The 18,659-nt window shown below is 53.5% G+C and overlaps 3 protein-coding genes across 3 annotated transcripts; 1 reads left to right on the top strand and 2 right to left on the bottom strand.

The window, feature by feature from the left end:
• Positions 1–704: 704 nt before the first annotated feature.
• Positions 705–1,304, bottom strand: WHR41_09370 (uncharacterized protein; the record flags this gene model as incomplete). The annotated part of the gene is made up of 2 exons (XM_069377973.1): positions 705–1,134; positions 1,192–1,304. 2 exons carry the CDS (start codon positions 1,302–1,304, stop codon positions 705–707), a joined length of 543 nt encoding a protein of 180 aa, XP_069225248.1.
• Positions 1,305–9,380: 8,076 nt separating this feature from the next.
• WHR41_09369 (uncharacterized protein) lies at positions 9,381–9,812 on the bottom strand (the record flags this gene model as incomplete). Its single annotated transcript, XM_069377972.1, has 1 exon — positions 9,381–9,812. One exon carries the CDS (start codon positions 9,810–9,812, stop codon positions 9,381–9,383), a length of 432 nt encoding a protein of 143 aa, XP_069225244.1.
• Positions 9,813–16,644: 6,832 nt separating this feature from the next.
• WHR41_09368 (uncharacterized protein) lies at positions 16,645–17,377 on the top strand (the record flags this gene model as incomplete). The annotated part of the gene is made up of 4 exons (XM_069377971.1): positions 16,645–16,804; positions 16,853–17,117; positions 17,190–17,290; positions 17,346–17,377. The coding sequence occupies exons 1-4, from the start codon at positions 16,783–16,785 to the stop codon at positions 17,375–17,377; spliced, it is 420 nt and encodes a 139-aa protein (XP_069225243.1). The 5' UTR covers positions 16,645–16,782.
• Positions 17,378–18,659: the final 1,282 nt, after the last annotated feature.

The raw sequence follows: 18,659 nt of genomic DNA, 5'->3' as shown, positions 1-18,659 counted from the left end.
AAGTTTGAGCAAGAGTCGGAAATAGCGCACAAAAATTTCACAAGAGCGCGGCGAGCACACCAGATCTCAGGAAGGACCATACACACGGATGAGATAAGCCACAATTTGAAGACCCCGGCACGAGCGCCCTACGGCCTCAAGCAGCCGGATACGTTATTGCGCGATATCGGAAGAGAACCATGCCGGTCGGCGCAGAGTAGCCGAGCGTCTGTCGTCCGAGAGCACCACCCTGCGTCAGACCTTGGAGAGGAAGGATTTTCCATCCCGGTGATTACCACGACTTTCCTTCTTGATATCATACATAGTAACAGTCTGTATGGACCCGTAAATGAGCTACACCGGAATAATGGAAGATCAAATCAATCAACCAGTCATGTTGGTAAGGGATCGGCTTCCGGGGGAATATGTGGAAGAATGTGAACGAGGATTAATGTGGCTGTTAAAGCGCGTGTAGGCCACACAGCCATCGCTTACTGTATCATGGACTCCTTGCAGAGGGGAAAATTTTCAGCCGAACAAAAGCCACGATTTCGTTCCTCGATATAATGACAGGGAAACAGTCCGCATGGGCCCGTTAGGAGGCTACGCCGGGATGATGATATATCAAATCAAATCAAATTGTGCAATCGAGTTGCGAATGAAGATCGTGAATAGATCTGGTGCTAACAGGCTAGCGACTTCTCAGTCGTTTGGTACAGCGTGGTTCACGAAGAGTGCACTCCGACATCGATTGCCGCAAGTGGGGAAGTACCTCCTGGTGCGAGCCTGTTTGCCAGATTGGTGTTGTACAAGACGACCCCGCAGTTGCAACTCTGATGATCGAGTGCATGCGCACGGAGACTTGCGAGCCCGTTTCTTAGATCGTGCAACTGCTTCTTCAACGCCGCATTCACCATGCTCAAGTCGTTGCATTTGGCCTCAATGCCCTCGGCTTCTTTCTTCTTCTTGTGCCGACACCTAATCGCCGCCAGCTTGTTCTTCTCGCGAAGCGACTGCGCTTTGCGTTCCTCGGCGATGAAGTCGCGCTCGATTACTCCATCACTGTCTTGATGGCTGTCCAAAAATAACTTTGGAAAACCGCGATTCTGCTCATGTGGCTCAGGAATACACGGATAAGTGCCACCATCGGTAAAACTGAGGTACCATTAGAAGCTTTCGGGTGTTCTGAGATGTTGTGCTTGTTGAACTTACTTGGAAACACCGCTATATGCTCCCACTATCTGCTGATCTAATAACGGCATGTGGCCCAAAGCTTGCTGCAAGCGACTCTGATCCTCAAAGTCAGGTTGTTGGTACATGTCCATGTTTCATGCACGGAGACGTCCACATACTGAAACCGTCGTCTGGTTGGCAGTTCAGGGGCGAATATTGGCTAGTGAAAGACTGCGGCATGCAGATATGAACTGGTCCATGAGCTTTTGTAATGCAAGTCTGCGTATTGTGCGGAACAGTCAGCTCAACTGTGTTGCCTTCGACACGCCTCAGGATTCTGAGAATACAGCTCACGAACCGGGCAGACTCAGAGCTCTGAGTTCTACGACTACAAGGACTCTAGTACTATGGTTACTTCAATTATTGCTCGAGCTGTAGCGTCATAGAATAAACCAGTATATCTGGTAGATAAAAGGAAAAGCAGGGTACGCGCGAGACTGGACACAAGTAGCAACAGGACGAGCAGCTAAGCATAAAAATCCACTCCACGACTGCTCCCGGCTTGGCTTCGCGGACCGCGCTGTCAACTCTTGAGTGACGTATCAATCGAGGGGTATCATCAGTTTTCTTCGCCTAAGAGGTACAGTAGCTCCAATGGTCTATACGGTAGTACACTACAATGCAAAGTTCGGCGCGGTCGAAAAATTGGAGAGCTCTCGCACGTTCACCGGACTCTTGCTCCGGCTAATGGAGTTCCATCACTTTTATGGTGCGGAGTGAAGTCCGTAGCCCTTTTCCATGTCATTCTCGTCGAGCCGCCAACCTCTGCCTTGCATCGTTATTTTTGGTAGGGAGTTGCAGTGCCCCCAGCCGTTCCCCAAGTTTCGACACCGGCATACAAGGAAAGCTTCAGTTTGCTTACGGAGGTTTGCCCGGTGTCCCTTATCGATGCCGTAAGGAAAAGTGGGGCTGACTGACGGAATCGGTGTCGAATCCGCCGCTCTCACGCTAACCAAAGTTTGCATCGCAATACCGAAGCTGCGATTGAGGCAGGCGACGCTACGTTAAAAAAAAGCAAGTGGCGAGGTTCCCAACCTACATATGTCAGATTTGTGTCACTAAGCTTTTTCCGCTTTCGAATCGCGATATTTGTAGGTTTAGTCTGCGTATTGACTTCGACATCGGAGGAGAGGAATCCCGTTAAGTATGTGGCTAAACGCTTCGGAGAATGCTTTCTGCTTTGGTTGCCCCACTTTTCTGCTTGCATTAGCGCAACCTGGGAAACGTGCTTCCGAGGAGAATTAATTCTGCTACACGACGTCCAAAGGGAAAGTAACGAAGGCACTGACAAACGCCAGGAGCTCGATTTCTGTCGGTTTTGACGGCTGGCTAGGTGACAGCCAGCCCGACATGCTCGGCGTTACTGCACATTACCTCGGCGAATAGCTGCGCGTGAAGACCGTTCTTCTTAGCCTCAGGCCGAGCTACGGAGCCCGCAGCGGCGTAGTTATTGCCGAGGAGCTACTGATTGTCATGCGCGAACTCAAGGTCAGTGACCGCGTTGGCTACTTCGTAGCAAACAATGCCTCCTTCGTGAGATTGCCAACGAGGCGCTGCATTGCACATATTCTTAATCTGGTCGCCGAGGCTATACTGTATGGCACCGATACCGATTGTGTGGCAGATGCGGCCAGGTTTGCGCCAAAATTTGACAGCAGTGGACCTGACGATGCATTGATGAACACAAGCGAAATAGTACGGCCGCGCAATGAGTCCGCAAACCTTACTGCGTGGCGCAAGAGGGGGCGTTAGGCCAATGTCACAATCTTGTGTACCATGTCAGAGGGTCGCCGCGACGGCGTCGTTATTTTGAGTCCAGGCGAGCGCGGATCAGCGACAGTCGGATATACCGACCCATAGCAGACGCTGGTATTTGATGGAACGCCGACCTCGAGATGATTGAGCGAGCTCTAAGATTGAGAGACGCCTTACAGCTCTCATGGTCATTACGCTAACGGCGAGGCGGATCCGCTCGATCACGAAGACTGTCTTATTGCGGAGGATTGGAATGAACTTAAAGGAGCTCGATGAGTTGCTATAGCCACTCAAATGTGCTTCTATCAGATGCCAAACAGTGCCCGTTGACGGACACCATGGCGCTCTCTGGCAAACGCTGAGCACGACTGAATGGTTGCTTGCGAAAGTGAGGGATCTAAAGTGCTTCCTTGCCTGCATAAACCTCGGCTGGAAGAAGCTGAACAATACTATGAGCTCAGCAGCAGCCCCCACCCCCTAAGCTTACCGTCTCTCGGTGTTCTTGCACCACTCAAGATGGCTTGGTTCGAGAGGATTTGGGGTGAGAGGCGTGATTTTATCAAAGCAGTCGACCAGACGATTTGCACATCTTGGTACGATTGGGGAGTGGCTATGGCCGAATGATGTTCAATCCCCACGGCTGCCATTGGGAGGGCGGCTGCACGAGGAGTACGATCATGAGGCGATGCAATCAATGGTGGAGACACAAGGTCACCGGGGGTTTCATATTCGGGCCCCAAGCTGCGTTTCGTGGCATTTCGGACTTCCTGGAAGTCTCAGATGTCCGGCACGTGCCGAGCGTCCGCCGGTTCACTCCCAAGGTAGGGCCATCATCCCGGGTATGAATTTAGTACCGTACCTGATTGGCATACCCATCTATGGTCGCCGTCGCGCGCCCGCAGTCGCAGAGACGCTACGATACAATTGACCTCCTCGGCCAACTTGATCGCTTGCGCCATCGCCACAGCTCTCTGGGCGTCAACAACGTTGAACCCTAGCTCCTTCAAAGAAGTAGCGGTGTTGGCGTACAGACGATCAAGCCCGACCATAACGCTGTGCTACGGTGTCGGCCATCTTAGCCGCCCAGGCCTTCTTCTCTTCAATGCAGGGTCCAGCAGGCACAAACCTGGCGCGCGGGCATACCGTATACGGCGTTGCAGGGGTGGCTGGCATGCGAAGGACGTTCGCTGCGACACATGGCTTCGAGTCTAGGGTTCCGCTCGAGCCCTGGTCTTCAGGTGGTGGTGATGGTGGTGATGTTGCTGCCCCAGATGTGACCTGAGCAAATACGGTGCCTTGATATATGAGCTGTCTTCGATGCACGCACCTCGTCGACCGCCTCGAGATTCGCGGCGAGCTGCAGGCAGCCCGTGGGCTCCAACAGAATCGTGCGCTTGGCCGCCATGAGAAGCTCGCGCGAAGGCGCGTTGCGCATGCTGAAGACCCTGCATATTGCGAGCGCCGGTGGCGTAGCGAATGTTCTAATACCTCTGCATCTGGTCGCGGACACGATCACGGCGATAGCGACGGACTGCCTTGAGGTGATACTTTCGCTCTCCAGCGCCCGGTCGAGCAACGCCATTCCGAGAGGTCGGCTCCTTCGGCATGCTAGTCGAAGTTGGCAGCCATGCTCAGTGGCTGTGGTTGATTGCGGCCGAGCACAGCCCACTTCGTCTCCGCATTGTCCGCGGCCGATTGAAGACGTTGTAGTCTTGACTAGACTCCCACGTGATGATGATGATGATGATGATGATGATGATGTTCATTCAGGCTATGCACGGAGACCGTATGAGCCGTCCCTGATCGCTGCCTTACATTACAATGAACAACGCCTCGCACTTATGACCCGAGAGACGGCTGGGTGGTAGGAAACAGAAACAAGGTGAAGGCGGACTCACTTGGAAAATACCTCACGATGCTTGACGCCGACCTGTACGCAATCCGCATGGCTGTTCATATATGCCGGTCTTCACTGCCAGGAACCGCAACATGGTGCGCCGAGATACTATCGGACTCACACCAAGCCTTATCTGCTATTGACAAAGCAAGCCACTGGACTACGCCGCTGATCCGAGACATCAAGCACCAGATTAGACTCATCCAAGAACGGGGCGACCGAGTGATATTGTCACACATACCCACAGGTGAGAGCGTAGGACGCATGGAATCCGTGAGAGCTGCAGCGAGGCTTGCAGCGACGCAGCAACCGAAGGCGATGCGGTCGGCATCGCTCTCATACGTGACGCAGGCGAACAAAGCGAGGTGGAAGCGTGCATCGAAGACCAGCAAAGTCATCAGTGATGGCAAAAAGTCAGTGACGGCGAGATACCTGCAGCTCAAGTCGGGCCATGCCATAACCGGCGAGTATCTGCTCAGGACCAAGCAGGCACAAGATGCACGTTGCTGGTGGTGTGACAGCAGCATACAGACTGTTGGCCACCTACTGATGGAATATCGGAAGTGGAGGAGAGAGCGTGATGTGATGCTGAGAGACATGCATCAAAAGAAGATCAGGATCTCAGCGCGGAGACACATCAGACCTTCAGATACTTTTTGGCGAAAGCGCAGCGGAAGCAGTGTTACGGTTCCTCGAATACACTGCAGTAGGGAAGATGAAGGAAGACAAAGAAGTGAGAGCCATCGATGAATGGGACATGGACCGACTTGATGGGAGCGAGGGGACTATCGAAGAGACGTTGGAGCGAGGCGGCGGATGAGGAGGCAACGAATCAGGAAGATAGGACAGTAGGAGGGCATCGAGCCCGAAAGCCGTGGCGGCTAGAGGTAGCCGGGACGGCGAGCAGGAGCACAAGAGATAAGTAGAGGCAAGAGCACATTCAGGAACGAGAAGTCTTCTAGTCAACTAGCTAGGGGTTGTCATAAGCTAGATAGCTTGCATACAATATGATTTCAAAGAGAAAAGAAGTACTGAGATCCGGATCTTTTCCGACAGTATGTACAGCCAGGATCAAGGCCATCTTCTTTGCTGGTGGGTTTCATTGATTTTTGTGGTATAAACGCGTGGTGGTGTTGATAGACCCGTGACTGCGCTTCGTTGTTCAGCTCGCCTATCGCGGACGTTTCGCAATAGCAGTGTTGCAACTGACAGATTCCCTCGTAGACACGCAGCTTGCAGGGCACTCCCATATGGACCCCCTTGCGCGTTAACATCCGCTCCATGCCGTATCCATACAGCAGCTGTCTCTTCACGACCGCGGAATAAGCCGGCTTGTAGCGCAGTAGCGAAGTGGCCGCCCTCCGTATTGACATCAGCGCCTTCGCTGATTAGTACCTTCACCGCCCTTTGGTTCCCTCGAGACGATGCAGCCTGGAGCATGTTGCCGTAGTAAGCCTCAAGGGGGTTCGCATCTGCTATCGGCGACGTCGAGATAGGGCTCGTATCACTTCTTTCCGCAACTATCCTGGATTCGTTGTGCTTTACGGAGGTAAGGCAGGCCATCGATAAATGTTTACGATAGTAGGCGTGTTTAACGTCTCACCCGCAGAGACGGTTATCCTCACCAGCAACCGGAGACGAAAGGTAACAATGTGGAATTTGGCTGAGCATGACATCACCCAAATAATGAATGAGTCATCATCATTCAGCCATAAGTAGTCAGACGCAACTAAAGCAGGGCTCGCAGGGCTGAATCGGACCTTTTGTCTAGCCATGGTACCTTTGCTGCCACTTGTCAAAAGATCTCGGCGATGTGGCGGTGTGACAGACTCAGCAGTTCGCACATTCGGCAGGACGATGCTCACATGGCATCACTTTCTTCTCATCACACTGCCTGACAACGATGTTCCGCACCATCTTGTACCCTAGTACATAAGTAGCACCTCCCTTTCCCAGCGCATGTGCCAAAGTGGTCGCGACCACAGCAACGCAAGTGTATCCTGCTACCTTGATGGCAATCGTTGAATTCTCGATCGCTGCGCTCCCGTGGGGTTTCCGTAAATCGACACGCTTGAACAAATTCTCATTTCCCCCACTCACCAATAACTATCTTGCTCTCGCCTACATTTTAGGCTGTAGTACGGGCACGTCTCATGATGTAACGCAATCCACCATACAAGGAATCACCGTGCGATGCCTCCGGCCAGAGTGCTCTGGCCCATCAACCGCCAGCAAAGTCAAACACAATTGAGCAGCTTGATAATCGTTGCGCTCAATTGTATACTGATCTTCTTCGCCCTTACATCGACCAGCTTCACCTGCAGCCTGGCTTGACACTTGCTGAATATGAGAGCTCCTCCACGCATGCCCCGGGAGTTGTGAGACAACACCGTATAGCCGCATACGCAGATTTTGAACGTCGGCTCAGAACCCGTACGATCCCTGTTGACGGATGTAACTTTACCGCATGTCTTGCCGGATCGATCATCCTGTGCGGCTCCGATGTTGGCCAGGCGGGCGATGCTTGTGAGATTGCTGAAGCGTTGGTAGGTTGCAGAATTGAAAAGGAAATCGCGATGGCGTTGTACCTTCAGCTGACCGGCAAACATAGCGGTACGTTCTTGCCATTCTGCAAATTGGACACTCTTACTATGAGAAGCTCAGGATTCAAAGACAGCGGGTCATTACATCTTTGAAAGTAGCGATGTGCCGCAAGTGCAAGTGCCAACCGTCTTCCATATGCAGCTGCGGCGTAAAGGCATGCGTTGGCTCGCGCGCTTTGTCGACCTCATCAGCAAGGGGCACCTGCTTGCATCTGATCGGGATGCCTTCCCAGCTCGTATTAGTTGGGGCGAGAAATGTCTAAGGGAAATTGAGCACTCGAGGCAGCTGACAGCCTCCGCGCACGGTACTGAATGCGCTGAGTGTCTCCGATCCAGTGTCTTCGGCCCGTGCCAGAAAGAAGATGCAGATGAGGCGCGAGAGTGGCAACAACAGAGGAATGCATGCGCAGAACGCCAGATGGCGCGTCGGGAGCGCCGACGCAATTGACGCATTGATGCAAATGACGTGCTGATGCGAATGACGTGCTGATGCGAATGACGTGCTGATGCGAATGACGCGCTGACGCGCCGAGGCAGCTGACGCGCGGGTGTGTCAGGCATGCTCGGTCCTTCTGAGATCACATGACCATAGATATCACAAGGGGTGGCAAATCGAAAGAAGGTGATCCGCGGGCCCGACATGATATGCGGGGAAACGCCACACGACTATCTCGGGCATATTCGACAATACAGTATATTCCCGCAGCAGCCTTCAGTGCTCACACGTCTTGTTTACTCTTAAATTCTTTCCTCTTTTACCGATGACTGAAAGACCCAATCACGAGCGTCTCCAGCCCCGGGTGCTGCCCACCCATGCTTCGTTGAATCTTTTCGCGGCGGAGACCCGCGCCGCTCCCTCCGCAATTCACTCAACTCGTGCAAAACAACCCCATCACATTCCCTCACCCAGCCAAACCACCTAGAGAAAGCCTACATCGTGCCTTCGACAGTCTTCACCCGAATGGTACGCGCGAAGCCCATTGCGTACCGTGACATTCCAGGACGACATCAAGCCGCCGCAGCCCGCCGCACCACTTGGCCATCGCCGCCGAGGCCTTGACAAGCTCTCTACTCGCGACGCGCTCTCGAGCGCTCTTAGTTCAAGCTCGCTGATAACGCTGCTCCCTAAGCGATGAACCTGGGCAAGCAGACCTACTTCGACTCAAAGACCATATGCGGCGACTAAGCTCTATCAACTGTACGCCGAGGGCAGCATACCCATCGCCGTCGCGCTTCCGACTATGCCGACCCAACGTTGATACAGGCCACAGCTCGGAGTTTACGCGCAAGCAGACAAGGGCTGTGTTAGCTTCTGCAAGAATTTCAATTCGTGGACTGCCCTGTCTATACTATTCCCGAAAGAGGCAAAAGAGGGGGAGAGGAGGTAGGGTGCTGTGTAGCTCGTACCACACGCAACATAACACAGAAAGGCACTGGGCCAAAAGCAATGTCGGCTTGACTAAGCCAGGATGGCGGGCAAAGTGTATGAGACGGTACCAAGCAGGAATAGACGGAAGGCCAAGAAAATGTTCGGGAGCAGCCACACCGGTCTTAAGCCACTGACCTCTGCTAGCAGCTGTGGCGTTGTCAGCCTTACCAAAATGGCCTCCCGCTAGCGCCCGTAATCTTCCTCCCAATCACAGCATACCGTCTATATAGCATGAGGTGTGGGATTTCTTAGAATTCTAGGCTCGCAGTTACTGTGCGTTGGAAACCCGTGGAGGTGCAAAGACCCAGATTCATTAGGACATATAGAATACCCTGGCCCATTGTCACGGGAGGGAGGCCGTATGCACCGCACGTAGGGATGGTTGGCAATCAGATCAGATACAGAGCTATGTACGGTCTACCGTTAGAAGACAAAGGAGTAAAGTTGTCCATGACAAGTTTGAAGACTGTGTCGCCTACGCTACCTAATTGCTTTTGCGCTGGATGTCGTCGAAGGCTTCGATGCGCTGTGGGAATCCGGTGATATATTTATCAACATGGTGTAGCTTGCCTGTCGGGTCTGTCTTGCGCCATTTGCTGAGTTCAAGGTCTTCGAAGCTGAGATCCTGTAGATCTGCATCGAACGCATCGACAACGCTCCCGAAGGCGATTGCTTTTGCGACAATGTTCAGAACATGACCTGTGCAGCGCACGTGGTACTCAGGACCGATGAAGCCAAATTGTTCACTGAGGAATTTGAGACACGTGGTGTTGTTCGAAGCATTGTCCGTGACGACGTAGCCGAGCTTGTCACCGGTATCAAACTCGCGCACGACCTCGGCTACTGCCTCCGAGATATTGTGTCCACAGTGTCTTCCCTTCTGCCGGGAGAAGCTTAGAAGCACAGTGCGCGGCATGCCTGACCGGTCGAGTAAATGTGCGGCAAGACCCAAAAGCGCAAGCTGATTTTGCGACGTTCCCAGATCGAACAAGAAGTTGATCCGCGTCGTCGCTGAAGTAATTACTTCTTCGACAACCTCTAGCTGCTGATCGTAGGCTCTAGCTACCCACCTCGAAAGTGTTGTACGCCTTGGCATGTGGTCTTCTAGACGGATACTGGAGTCACAAAAGCCAGTAGTTGACGGAAGTGGTCAGACTCTACCTTCTGGAAAGAAATACTCTCGGCGATCACCCACCCCAGCAGCAGAGCCCTGAACCTGTTGTAGTCGAAGCCGGAGCCTGATTGCTCCTGCTGAGTCCGGCGCTGAAGCTCCAGCTCTCAATCTTTCGCCTCTTCAACGGCGGTCGTATAGATGTAATGGCTCCGCCCTCTTCAGGCGAGTGATGTTTGTGGAGATGCAGCTGCCGCAGACGTCGCGCGAGCGTGGTCTGGAAAATGTGGCCTTTGGGGAACGGACGTTTGACGGATCCGCGGTGATATCGTCTACAGAGCCAGAGTTCGGGCTCATCTTCGTTCCAAAGTCGATAGCCATGCTGCCAGATCCACGAGGGATTCTTCTTGATGTTGCAAGCCGCCTCGTACCCTTTGACGCGCCGCCAGTCGACACCTGTCAAGCTGGCAATCGGTGGATTCACACAACTGTCAACCACGGGCGCACGGCCGTTGTCGGCTGTCTCGGATGTTGCAATGATTGGTTGTGTCATTGTCTGTCTCAAGCTCACGTGCGGGCATGGAATTTCGAGCGTTGTGGCGTTGTGGTGGACGCGCGACGCGTTGGATAGCACAGTCGCAAAGCGCAGCGCGCTCTGATTGGTCAGCGGACTTCAACTGTCGAGCTTGCGGGAAGCTCGAGCTCAACCCCAACCCTTACCCTATCACAACGCAATTTCACTTTGAATTGCAAGTTAACGAACAATCTGGGAGCTCAAGAATTGATTGATTGGGCGCCTAGTCAAGAGCTTAGTTACCGATCAATCAGTCAAGTCGTCAAGTAGAATTTGATTGTGTGCATCTCTGGGCTCCAACCAACACTGCTTTCACTCGGCCTGTCGGGTACAGTCGAGGGACGTTTGAAACAGGCGGCGGACACTCTCACTCACGGCCGGCCATATTTGTCTCCACACTCCTGCTGGGAGGCCGTCTTCGCCCGCGGCCTTCCACGGCTTGGTCTTCATAAGGCAGCACTCGATCTCTTCCACGGTCAGCTCCGGCATGGGGACGGGCTGCCTTTGTGGTCGGTCTCCCTCGTCCGCTATGGCCTCGGGTAGTGGTGGGAAGAAGGTAGCAAACAGCTGTCTGGCCTGCTCGGAGGTGTTCGTCGTCGTTGACCCGTCCGCCTTTTTTAGCGGTGGGATCTTCGACCACCCCGAGCCATCTTCGGGCTTGAGGTAGCGGGTGGCATCCCAGATGTTGGTGTCTTCCGCCAGCAACTCATCCCAGTGCAGTCTTTGCTGCTTGCGTATCGCATCGTGGTACTCCTTCGCTGCCGCTCGCGCTTGTTGCTCTAGCTCCGAGAGTGCTTCTCCGGCTCGTCTCTGCGCACGCGCCCTGTTTCTCCAGTACGTGTATACCCGGCGGAGCTTCGTGAGGTCCTGCGTCCACCACCGCTTCGCATACGGTGAGGGCTTGGCTTTGGGCGTCAGCGTGCTGATCGCGTCCAGTACAACCTGCGTCAGACGGTCGGCCTGTCTCTGGACGTCAGCACACGCTGGTCGATCCTGTAACGCTTGAGCAATGCGCTCTCGGATTGCCTTCCAGGGAGCACTTTTGAACAACAACCGCGGTTGGGTAGCATGATCTGGGGCGTCCACATCAAAGGACGTCTCAATCGCGCGATGAGCTGAGCCGTGCTCCGTATCATGTATCTTAACGGGAGAACGCTCGACGCCAGCTCCTGCGACGCCAACGTGAGGTCGATCGTGGTAGCGCGGAATGCGTTCTGCCACGTCTTCGTGCCGCGAGGCAGGAAGCTCTCGAGTCCCCCCATATGTTCTTGAAGTCGATATAGGATCTGCCTCGCCTTGTCGATTCGGCAGGACCTCGAATCCTCCCCACAAGTTGTCATGACGGTTGAAGTCGCCAGCAACCACGATATCAAGGCGCGAGCCACCGCGGCGCCGCGCAGTGCTTATTGCGGTGTCGAGCAGCATCACCGTCTCGCTCAACGCTGCAGCATTTGCCCCTTTCACGTACACCGACGCGAGCAACACTGACCTGTCCGGCAGTCGCAGCAGAACCACTGTGAGGTCTGCCGATGGCAGTCGCCTGCTCCCACTCGATGACTTTGCGCACCCACAGCATGCTTCGAACCGCCCAGCGTCCGTCGTGCCTTTGGCTCGGCAGGATGGCCGTCCAGCTCTGATGTCCCATCGGGCTCGTCCTCACCTTCCCTTCCGTCTCGAAAACGTAGGGCTCGCTGACGACATGAGCCGCATATTCCTCCAGGCGCTCGTCATTCATCACGCTGTGTTGCACCTCTCGCCGTTTTTGCATGTTCAGTTGCAGGACTTGCATCGGCTTACACACCAATAGCTGGTTATAGAGTACGACTACGCGAAGCGCGCGAGCGGCCCAGACGTGTCACTGTTGGAAGGGTTTATCTATTCAGTTTATCATAGACGAGCTGGCTTCTTGTACGCCTCCCATTTCTTGAACTTTGCTGGTTTGGAGCCATCTAAGCAAGAGGCTGTCTTGCTGGTGTAGTAGACTTCTCCACAACTTTCAGCTTGGCTGCAGGTCTTTTTGGCCTTTTGTTGGCGGCCTCTATTTCTTTCTCGCGCTGCCTTCCAGCTCTCAGGGCCTCCTTTGCAGCCTTCCTCACGGCTTCTTGGTTGCAGTCTTTGCAGAAGCCGCAGCCCTGTCATACTTCCTCTGTTGAGCTTCCCGAGCCTCCAACTCTTCAGCAGCAACAGTCTGTTGAGAACAGAGCGGCCGTTTCTGCAGCCCAGAGGACAGCAGCTGCTGAAGAGGAGGCTATTGGAGCGAAGGAAAACGCGGTAAAATGGCACTGAAACAGTTCGAAGCTCAGTCGAGCGTATCAATTCGAAGACCGCGAGGAAAACCAAAAAAGCAAACAGCTGCAAAAAGCGCGGAGGTCAGTCCCGTACAGGCTGTAGTCGAAGAGCGCATGAAACAGCCCGTGACAAGAAGAGGTCGTGAATCGAGACTGCCGGCTCGCTACAGTAACTAGTAAGGCGCGCGGTCCATGACGCAGTCTCTACGCTCTTTACGCGCGCTCATTTTCAGCTGTTTTGCATGAATGTGTATTGATATATGAACAATTAAAAGTTTTGGTGGAAGCCGATGTTGGCTGTGCACGTGGTGCGTCTGTGCGTGGTGGGAAACGCTTCAAGCTAGAAAATACAGACTGCGACCGCTGCATCAGTACGCCAATCTAACTTGAATCTCACCAACGCTAAGTTACTCCTTGTCCCAAAAGTGCAAGTTGGATGGGCCGCGTTACTTGTAATTACATGCATTCAGCATTCCCAGCCTTGAGCACTTTTACTTGCTCGAGGGGTTGTGACACTAATGGCTGTATGTTCTCTAAACCCCAAGATTGATATTCAAGCTTGCCTAAGCTCTTGCTGTCTATCTTGGTTGACTGCCAATTTCTAAATCTTGGTACCGATTTGTTAATTGCCCGACTTCAATGCCCATACGCTGCACGCCACACACTCTTTGTCTTCGCATGTCTTCGATGATTTGCAAAGGGACCGGCAACACTAACGCGACTGGGCTATCGGACAGCCCTGTAATCGACGACGTTGCCCTTCGGACCAAGTCCACCATGCTGTTAGACTGCGGTAAATTCATGCGTATAGCCACGTTGTTCAAAGCTTGCATGAGATATCGCACCAAAGCGAAGTGGTCCGTGTACCGAGATAGCAGTGAAGTGGCTCTTTCGAATATATGAAGAGCCCGCGGACTTGACGGCGAACAAATCAGTACCATGGAAGCAACATGGTACAAAGGATATCTAGTGGAGTGCCGATCGGCGGGGCAGACCTCCCGGTACAGTTCTGCGGTTTCGAGAATCCGCGTGCAATGCTGTAAGCACAGCGATTCTGGGGTTCCGAGACTGTCAGGGAGACGCAGTGTGGGCTTTAGTGGTGGTGTCAAAGCCAATGCTACCATGTGTTCGTACATGCTGCATCGTTTCAGGTCAGATACTCACCCAAGAGGAATTTAGGAGTATTTCAGTTACTTACCTGAGACCATACATCTCCGGCCGGAACTTGATGTCGGCTCGTACAAGTGAGAGAGATTCGCACTCCATTGTCGTAGGTCCTGATAAAGCCTTGCTGTTTTCTAAATGTCAACACCACCACTTTCATCCATGATTTCGTACAGCCACCCTGATAAGTCACACGCCAAGTTTAGTACGTGAGCCGAGAGCTGCAGACTCTCAGCATCGGGGCTGTGACCATTCATGCTACGATCGATCATACCATCGAGGAAGCGACGGGGAATGCGCTTTCTGCTCTGACTAGGAGACGCGGAAGTGTCGTGGTCTCAAGATACTGAGGCGCCAACTGGTGTTTTACTCGCGCAGGACTGTCGATAATCTCATGTAGGCTGAATAGAGTCAGCAAGAGCTTTTGCTAAGCGTCTTTGTGTAAGCGGCGTATTCGACTAGTACGACAAGAATGCTGGGTTTTTTGCAGAACTTTGTGACCAAAGGGGTTTCAGGCTGAACGGACAATATCTCCTAGCTACGATGGAGTGTGAGGGAAGGGAGTCGAGTCCAAGGATCATAGATATCAACGCTGCCGAAGCCCAAAGATCCAAGCAGTCCGCCACACCTTTCCTTGTTGGGGTGTTCAAGCTTGACTGGTACTCCGGGACTGTCCGCATATCAAAACGCCGCCGTGATGACTTTGGCGATCGGAGATCTGGACGCCGAGGTCTATGCATCGAGATCTTACGGGAAACGCGCCAGGGGAGTTGTGCAAGTTGCCTTATTGCTCCTTGCTTCTTGTCCGAGATACCTGCGATCCACTGCACTACGAGCTCCGGACCGAAAGTCGCGAGGCGAATATTTGCCAGATTCTTCGACCCATCGTGCATGGCTACCGTCCCTACTACGTCAACGCCCAAATGGAACCGAATTTCATGGAAATAGCCGAGGGCTCCAGTGATCAGGATGGGCTCGGCTGGATTTGCCTTGAGATGGATACTGTCTAAGGTGGACAAGTTATGCCGAAGCTTACTAAGGCGAAAGGTGCGGACAGTTCTAAAAGACATACTTGGAAGGTAGTCATCGCTCACTGGCACCCAGCCGCACAAAGTCATACTGCTGTATAAAAAAAGCCGTGCAGATTCTTGCCGGGTAGCCTCCCGAGCCTTCGTACCTGTTGCAGTAATAGCACGGACCACTGTTGTCCCTAACGATAAAAGGTGAGCAGAACGCATCGGTCGCGCCGTACATAGCTGCGCCTGTCCGCAGCAGGTAGTCTGCGTCGACTCTGTTCTTCAGCCAGACCACCATGGATCCTACCTTCTTCTTCGCGTCGACTTTGCTGAGCCAGGTGGCCTTCATCACCGTGCACTCCGCCGTCTCGCAGCTGTTGTCCGCCTTGAAGTCCTTCGCAAAGTCCTTGTTCAGCGTCTTACCGTCATTCACATCCTGGTCTAGCACACACTGCTTCACGACACTTCGAACTTGACCGGATACCACTGCTCACCTTTGACGCGCGCGCCAGCCAGGCTGGACGTCAGCCAGCGAGTGTGCTGCTTGGCCTTATTGGCTTCGTCGTTGTCGGCAAACACTACGTCGATCCTGTCGCCTGGGCCAGGTCGGAGAGACTTGATTGTCAATCTTTCAGTGACCTTGTTGACCTTGAGTCCAGCGCGGAGGCCGTCCCTGACGACATTGTAATTGTTCTTCGATCCCTTAAACCTGCCGGTATCGATAGACACTGCTCTGTCGTCCCGCACCTGAGGCTTTTCCTTGCGCAATTGTGAGCTGGCTGCAGACGTAGACCTGGTCTGAGAACTCTACAGACCCACAGGCATGCCACTGTTTGCAGTGACCTCGCTATATGTCCTTTGGCTTGCATTGTCCTGTATCAGCGCCCGCAGGGCCTTGATCTCCTCGCGCTGCGCCTTGATCATCTCCGTCAGCTCTTTATTGCGGCCCAGTATGGCCTTGTTGCTCTCCATGAAAGCCTTTTGGTTGTCAGCCATCTCCTTTTGAGTCGCCACCAGCTGTGCGATGGTCTCTGCCATCGCTGCAAGCTTGTCGTCGACGCTGTCCTCGGCCTTTCTCTTTCGCGCTGCAGTCGACGCGGCCTCAAAGCCGGACGCAGCCTGCTGCGAGGCTTCGCCGTCTCCCACCACACTCGATCTGACCCTCATCGTCGTTCTCTTCGCTCCTCCCGCCCTCGCCTTCCCTCTCGTCACCATTTGCCACTCCGCACCCCCTCCGCCCTCTGACCCCGCATCAGCGGCGAAGCCGGCGGCGACAGCGGGCGTCGAGCTTTGAGCTCCAACACCTGCCTCGCGTCGACCATCACCTCCCCCAACAGCAACGCATTGTTTTGAGTGATTTCATTCATATCCTGAATAAGTATTGTGAGATCTTGACCCCCTCGCTTGCCTGACCAGCTCGCTTGCCAAGTACGTTAATGTTAGAACGCCGAACCCTAACCCTATAGATCTGGTCAAATCCCCAAGGTGAAGGCACCCTCGCTTACGTTTACCTCACAATTTCATCACGATGACAACTTCGTCTTCGACCGGATTTCGACATATGTATATCGTGTTACTTGAATAAAGTCAGACATCCTGGAGGAACAAGGAGAGAGTCTTCTAATAAGTCCCTCCGTTATCCACAAGTCAACATCAGCATTTAGATCACGCCAATGAAGTTAAGCGCCCTCAATCTCCCGTAAACTTATCAGGAGACCCTCCAAACCGTCAAGATGTCCAAACTCAACGGCGGCTGTAAGTATATCACGTCCGCTCAAATGTGCACTCACTAACATCCAAAAGGCACCTGCGGCCTTCTCCGCTACACCCTCAACCTCCCTGGATCCTCTGACGACGCTCGCACAACCCTCTGCCACTGTCACAGTTGCAAGCGCGCTTTCGGCGGCGCCTTTGGTCTAACTGCCAAAACGGCTAAAGACAATTTAAAATACACGACGTCAACCACGCCTAAAATATTCGTGCAGGACAACGGCGTGCATAGGGAGTTTTGCGGGGAGTGCGGGGTTTTTATTTCCGAGTATGGGGAGCAGGCTAAGAACGACTTCAGGTTTGTGGTTGATGCTTCTGTTTCCCTTACTTCTTACAGGGTATATTGCTGACCGGATTGGTGCTCCTGTAGGTACTTGTGTGTGGGTACTTTGGATGACGGGAGCAATGCGCTGCCGCCAAAGGGCGAGTTTTTCACTAGTCAAAGGGATCAATGGATGCCGCAGGTGCCGGGTAACCCACGTCCCTTTCAGACTGCTGGAAAAAACCGGTATTGACTTCTCTGCAGATATCTTCCACAAGAAGGAAATCAAAAATTAATCAATACTGAGATAGACTTCGATTTGCGAATCAGCAGTAATCTTGACCAATGCGGTGACATTGATGTGCTATCGTTCCAAATTTACCCAGCACCGGACGGAGAGCGCGCATCTCCATGTCCGGTGTGAGTAACTTAGCTGCACATGCAGCGGTGAAATCGAGGTGTGCCGCAGAACAGCCAGGGATACGATGAGCCGTACGGTAGTCTCGTACAAAGCCATCGCTTGATGACGCCGTTTCCACCAACGAGCCCCGGCATGGCCGCTTACCTCAGCGTTCAGCAGTCGAGAAAGCTCTGATACCACACGACAAAGCCTGTGCACGCCGCACGCCAGCAGGCAACACGGCCCCACCGCCGATCCGACATCGAAGATGGGAAAGAGTCGGAAACACACACGTGAGACGCAAAAGAACGCGACGAGCTTCCCAGCTCTGCTTGGAAGATCCATACACAAGCTCATGATTGAGGTGTCGCATCTGATAAATATCCGTCACAGACGACCTACGCGCTCGGGCGGGCGTGTACAGCACGACAAGCATGGCAGATTTTACATGTCAGCACGCTGCCGCGGATAAGTCCGTCCACCAGCTCGCATGCGAGATGGAAAGAGGCAGACATCAAGGAACATAACCCCAAGAGAAGCAGCAGAGACTTGTCAAGCAGCTCCATAGTATAAGAAAGAAGCGAGCTCATTCGGCTACGGGTACCTTCTCAGGGTCGGTTAGCGTGCCGGAAGCTCAAATAGAGCGCCGTAAGGGTGATCACAACGCTGGCTCCTTAGCCAACGCTTCAGATGTGAGCCGAGTGCTTCAGTAATTAGGGCTTCCGCATTCCTGCGGCGAGTAGAACGCTACAGTGTGGGCTGTGCGCGCAACTGCTGAGTGAGAGCGCATCGGGTGGTTCTCGTATCCCAGTCCCTTCTGAGTTCTCCCATGATGAGTGGTTCTACCTCCTGGCAGAGGGAGTAGGTGGCAGAGCAGTTGTAAGGCGTAGTATGACACTCCTGCCCCTAGACTTCCGCAACCGGTTGCGGCGGGGATTCCCACCCTCATAGCCCCTACACTTAGCCAGCTCGCAAGAGCTGTTTCCATCTGCGGTGGTGTGGGCGTGTGTACTAGGTCTCGTACAAGCTCCAGCTCTTGTTGTGGGCTGAGCTTTTGACGCGTTAAGGCATCGGCTGCTCGCGACGCTGTGACGGCTCGGTGCCTTCGCGATAGCGTAGAGCGATCAACACCAGACTTGAGCTGTTTCAGAATATCGAAATGATCTGTCAGGCTCTAG

Source organism: Cladosporium halotolerans, assembly GCF_011745625.1.
Source record: "Cladosporium halotolerans strain TM138-S3 chromosome Unknown Sca63, whole genome shotgun sequence".
NCBI classification, from domain to species: Eukaryota; Fungi; Ascomycota; class Dothideomycetes; order Cladosporiales; family Cladosporiaceae; genus Cladosporium; species Cladosporium halotolerans.
This window is presented reverse-complemented; position numbering and strand designations above follow the sequence as displayed.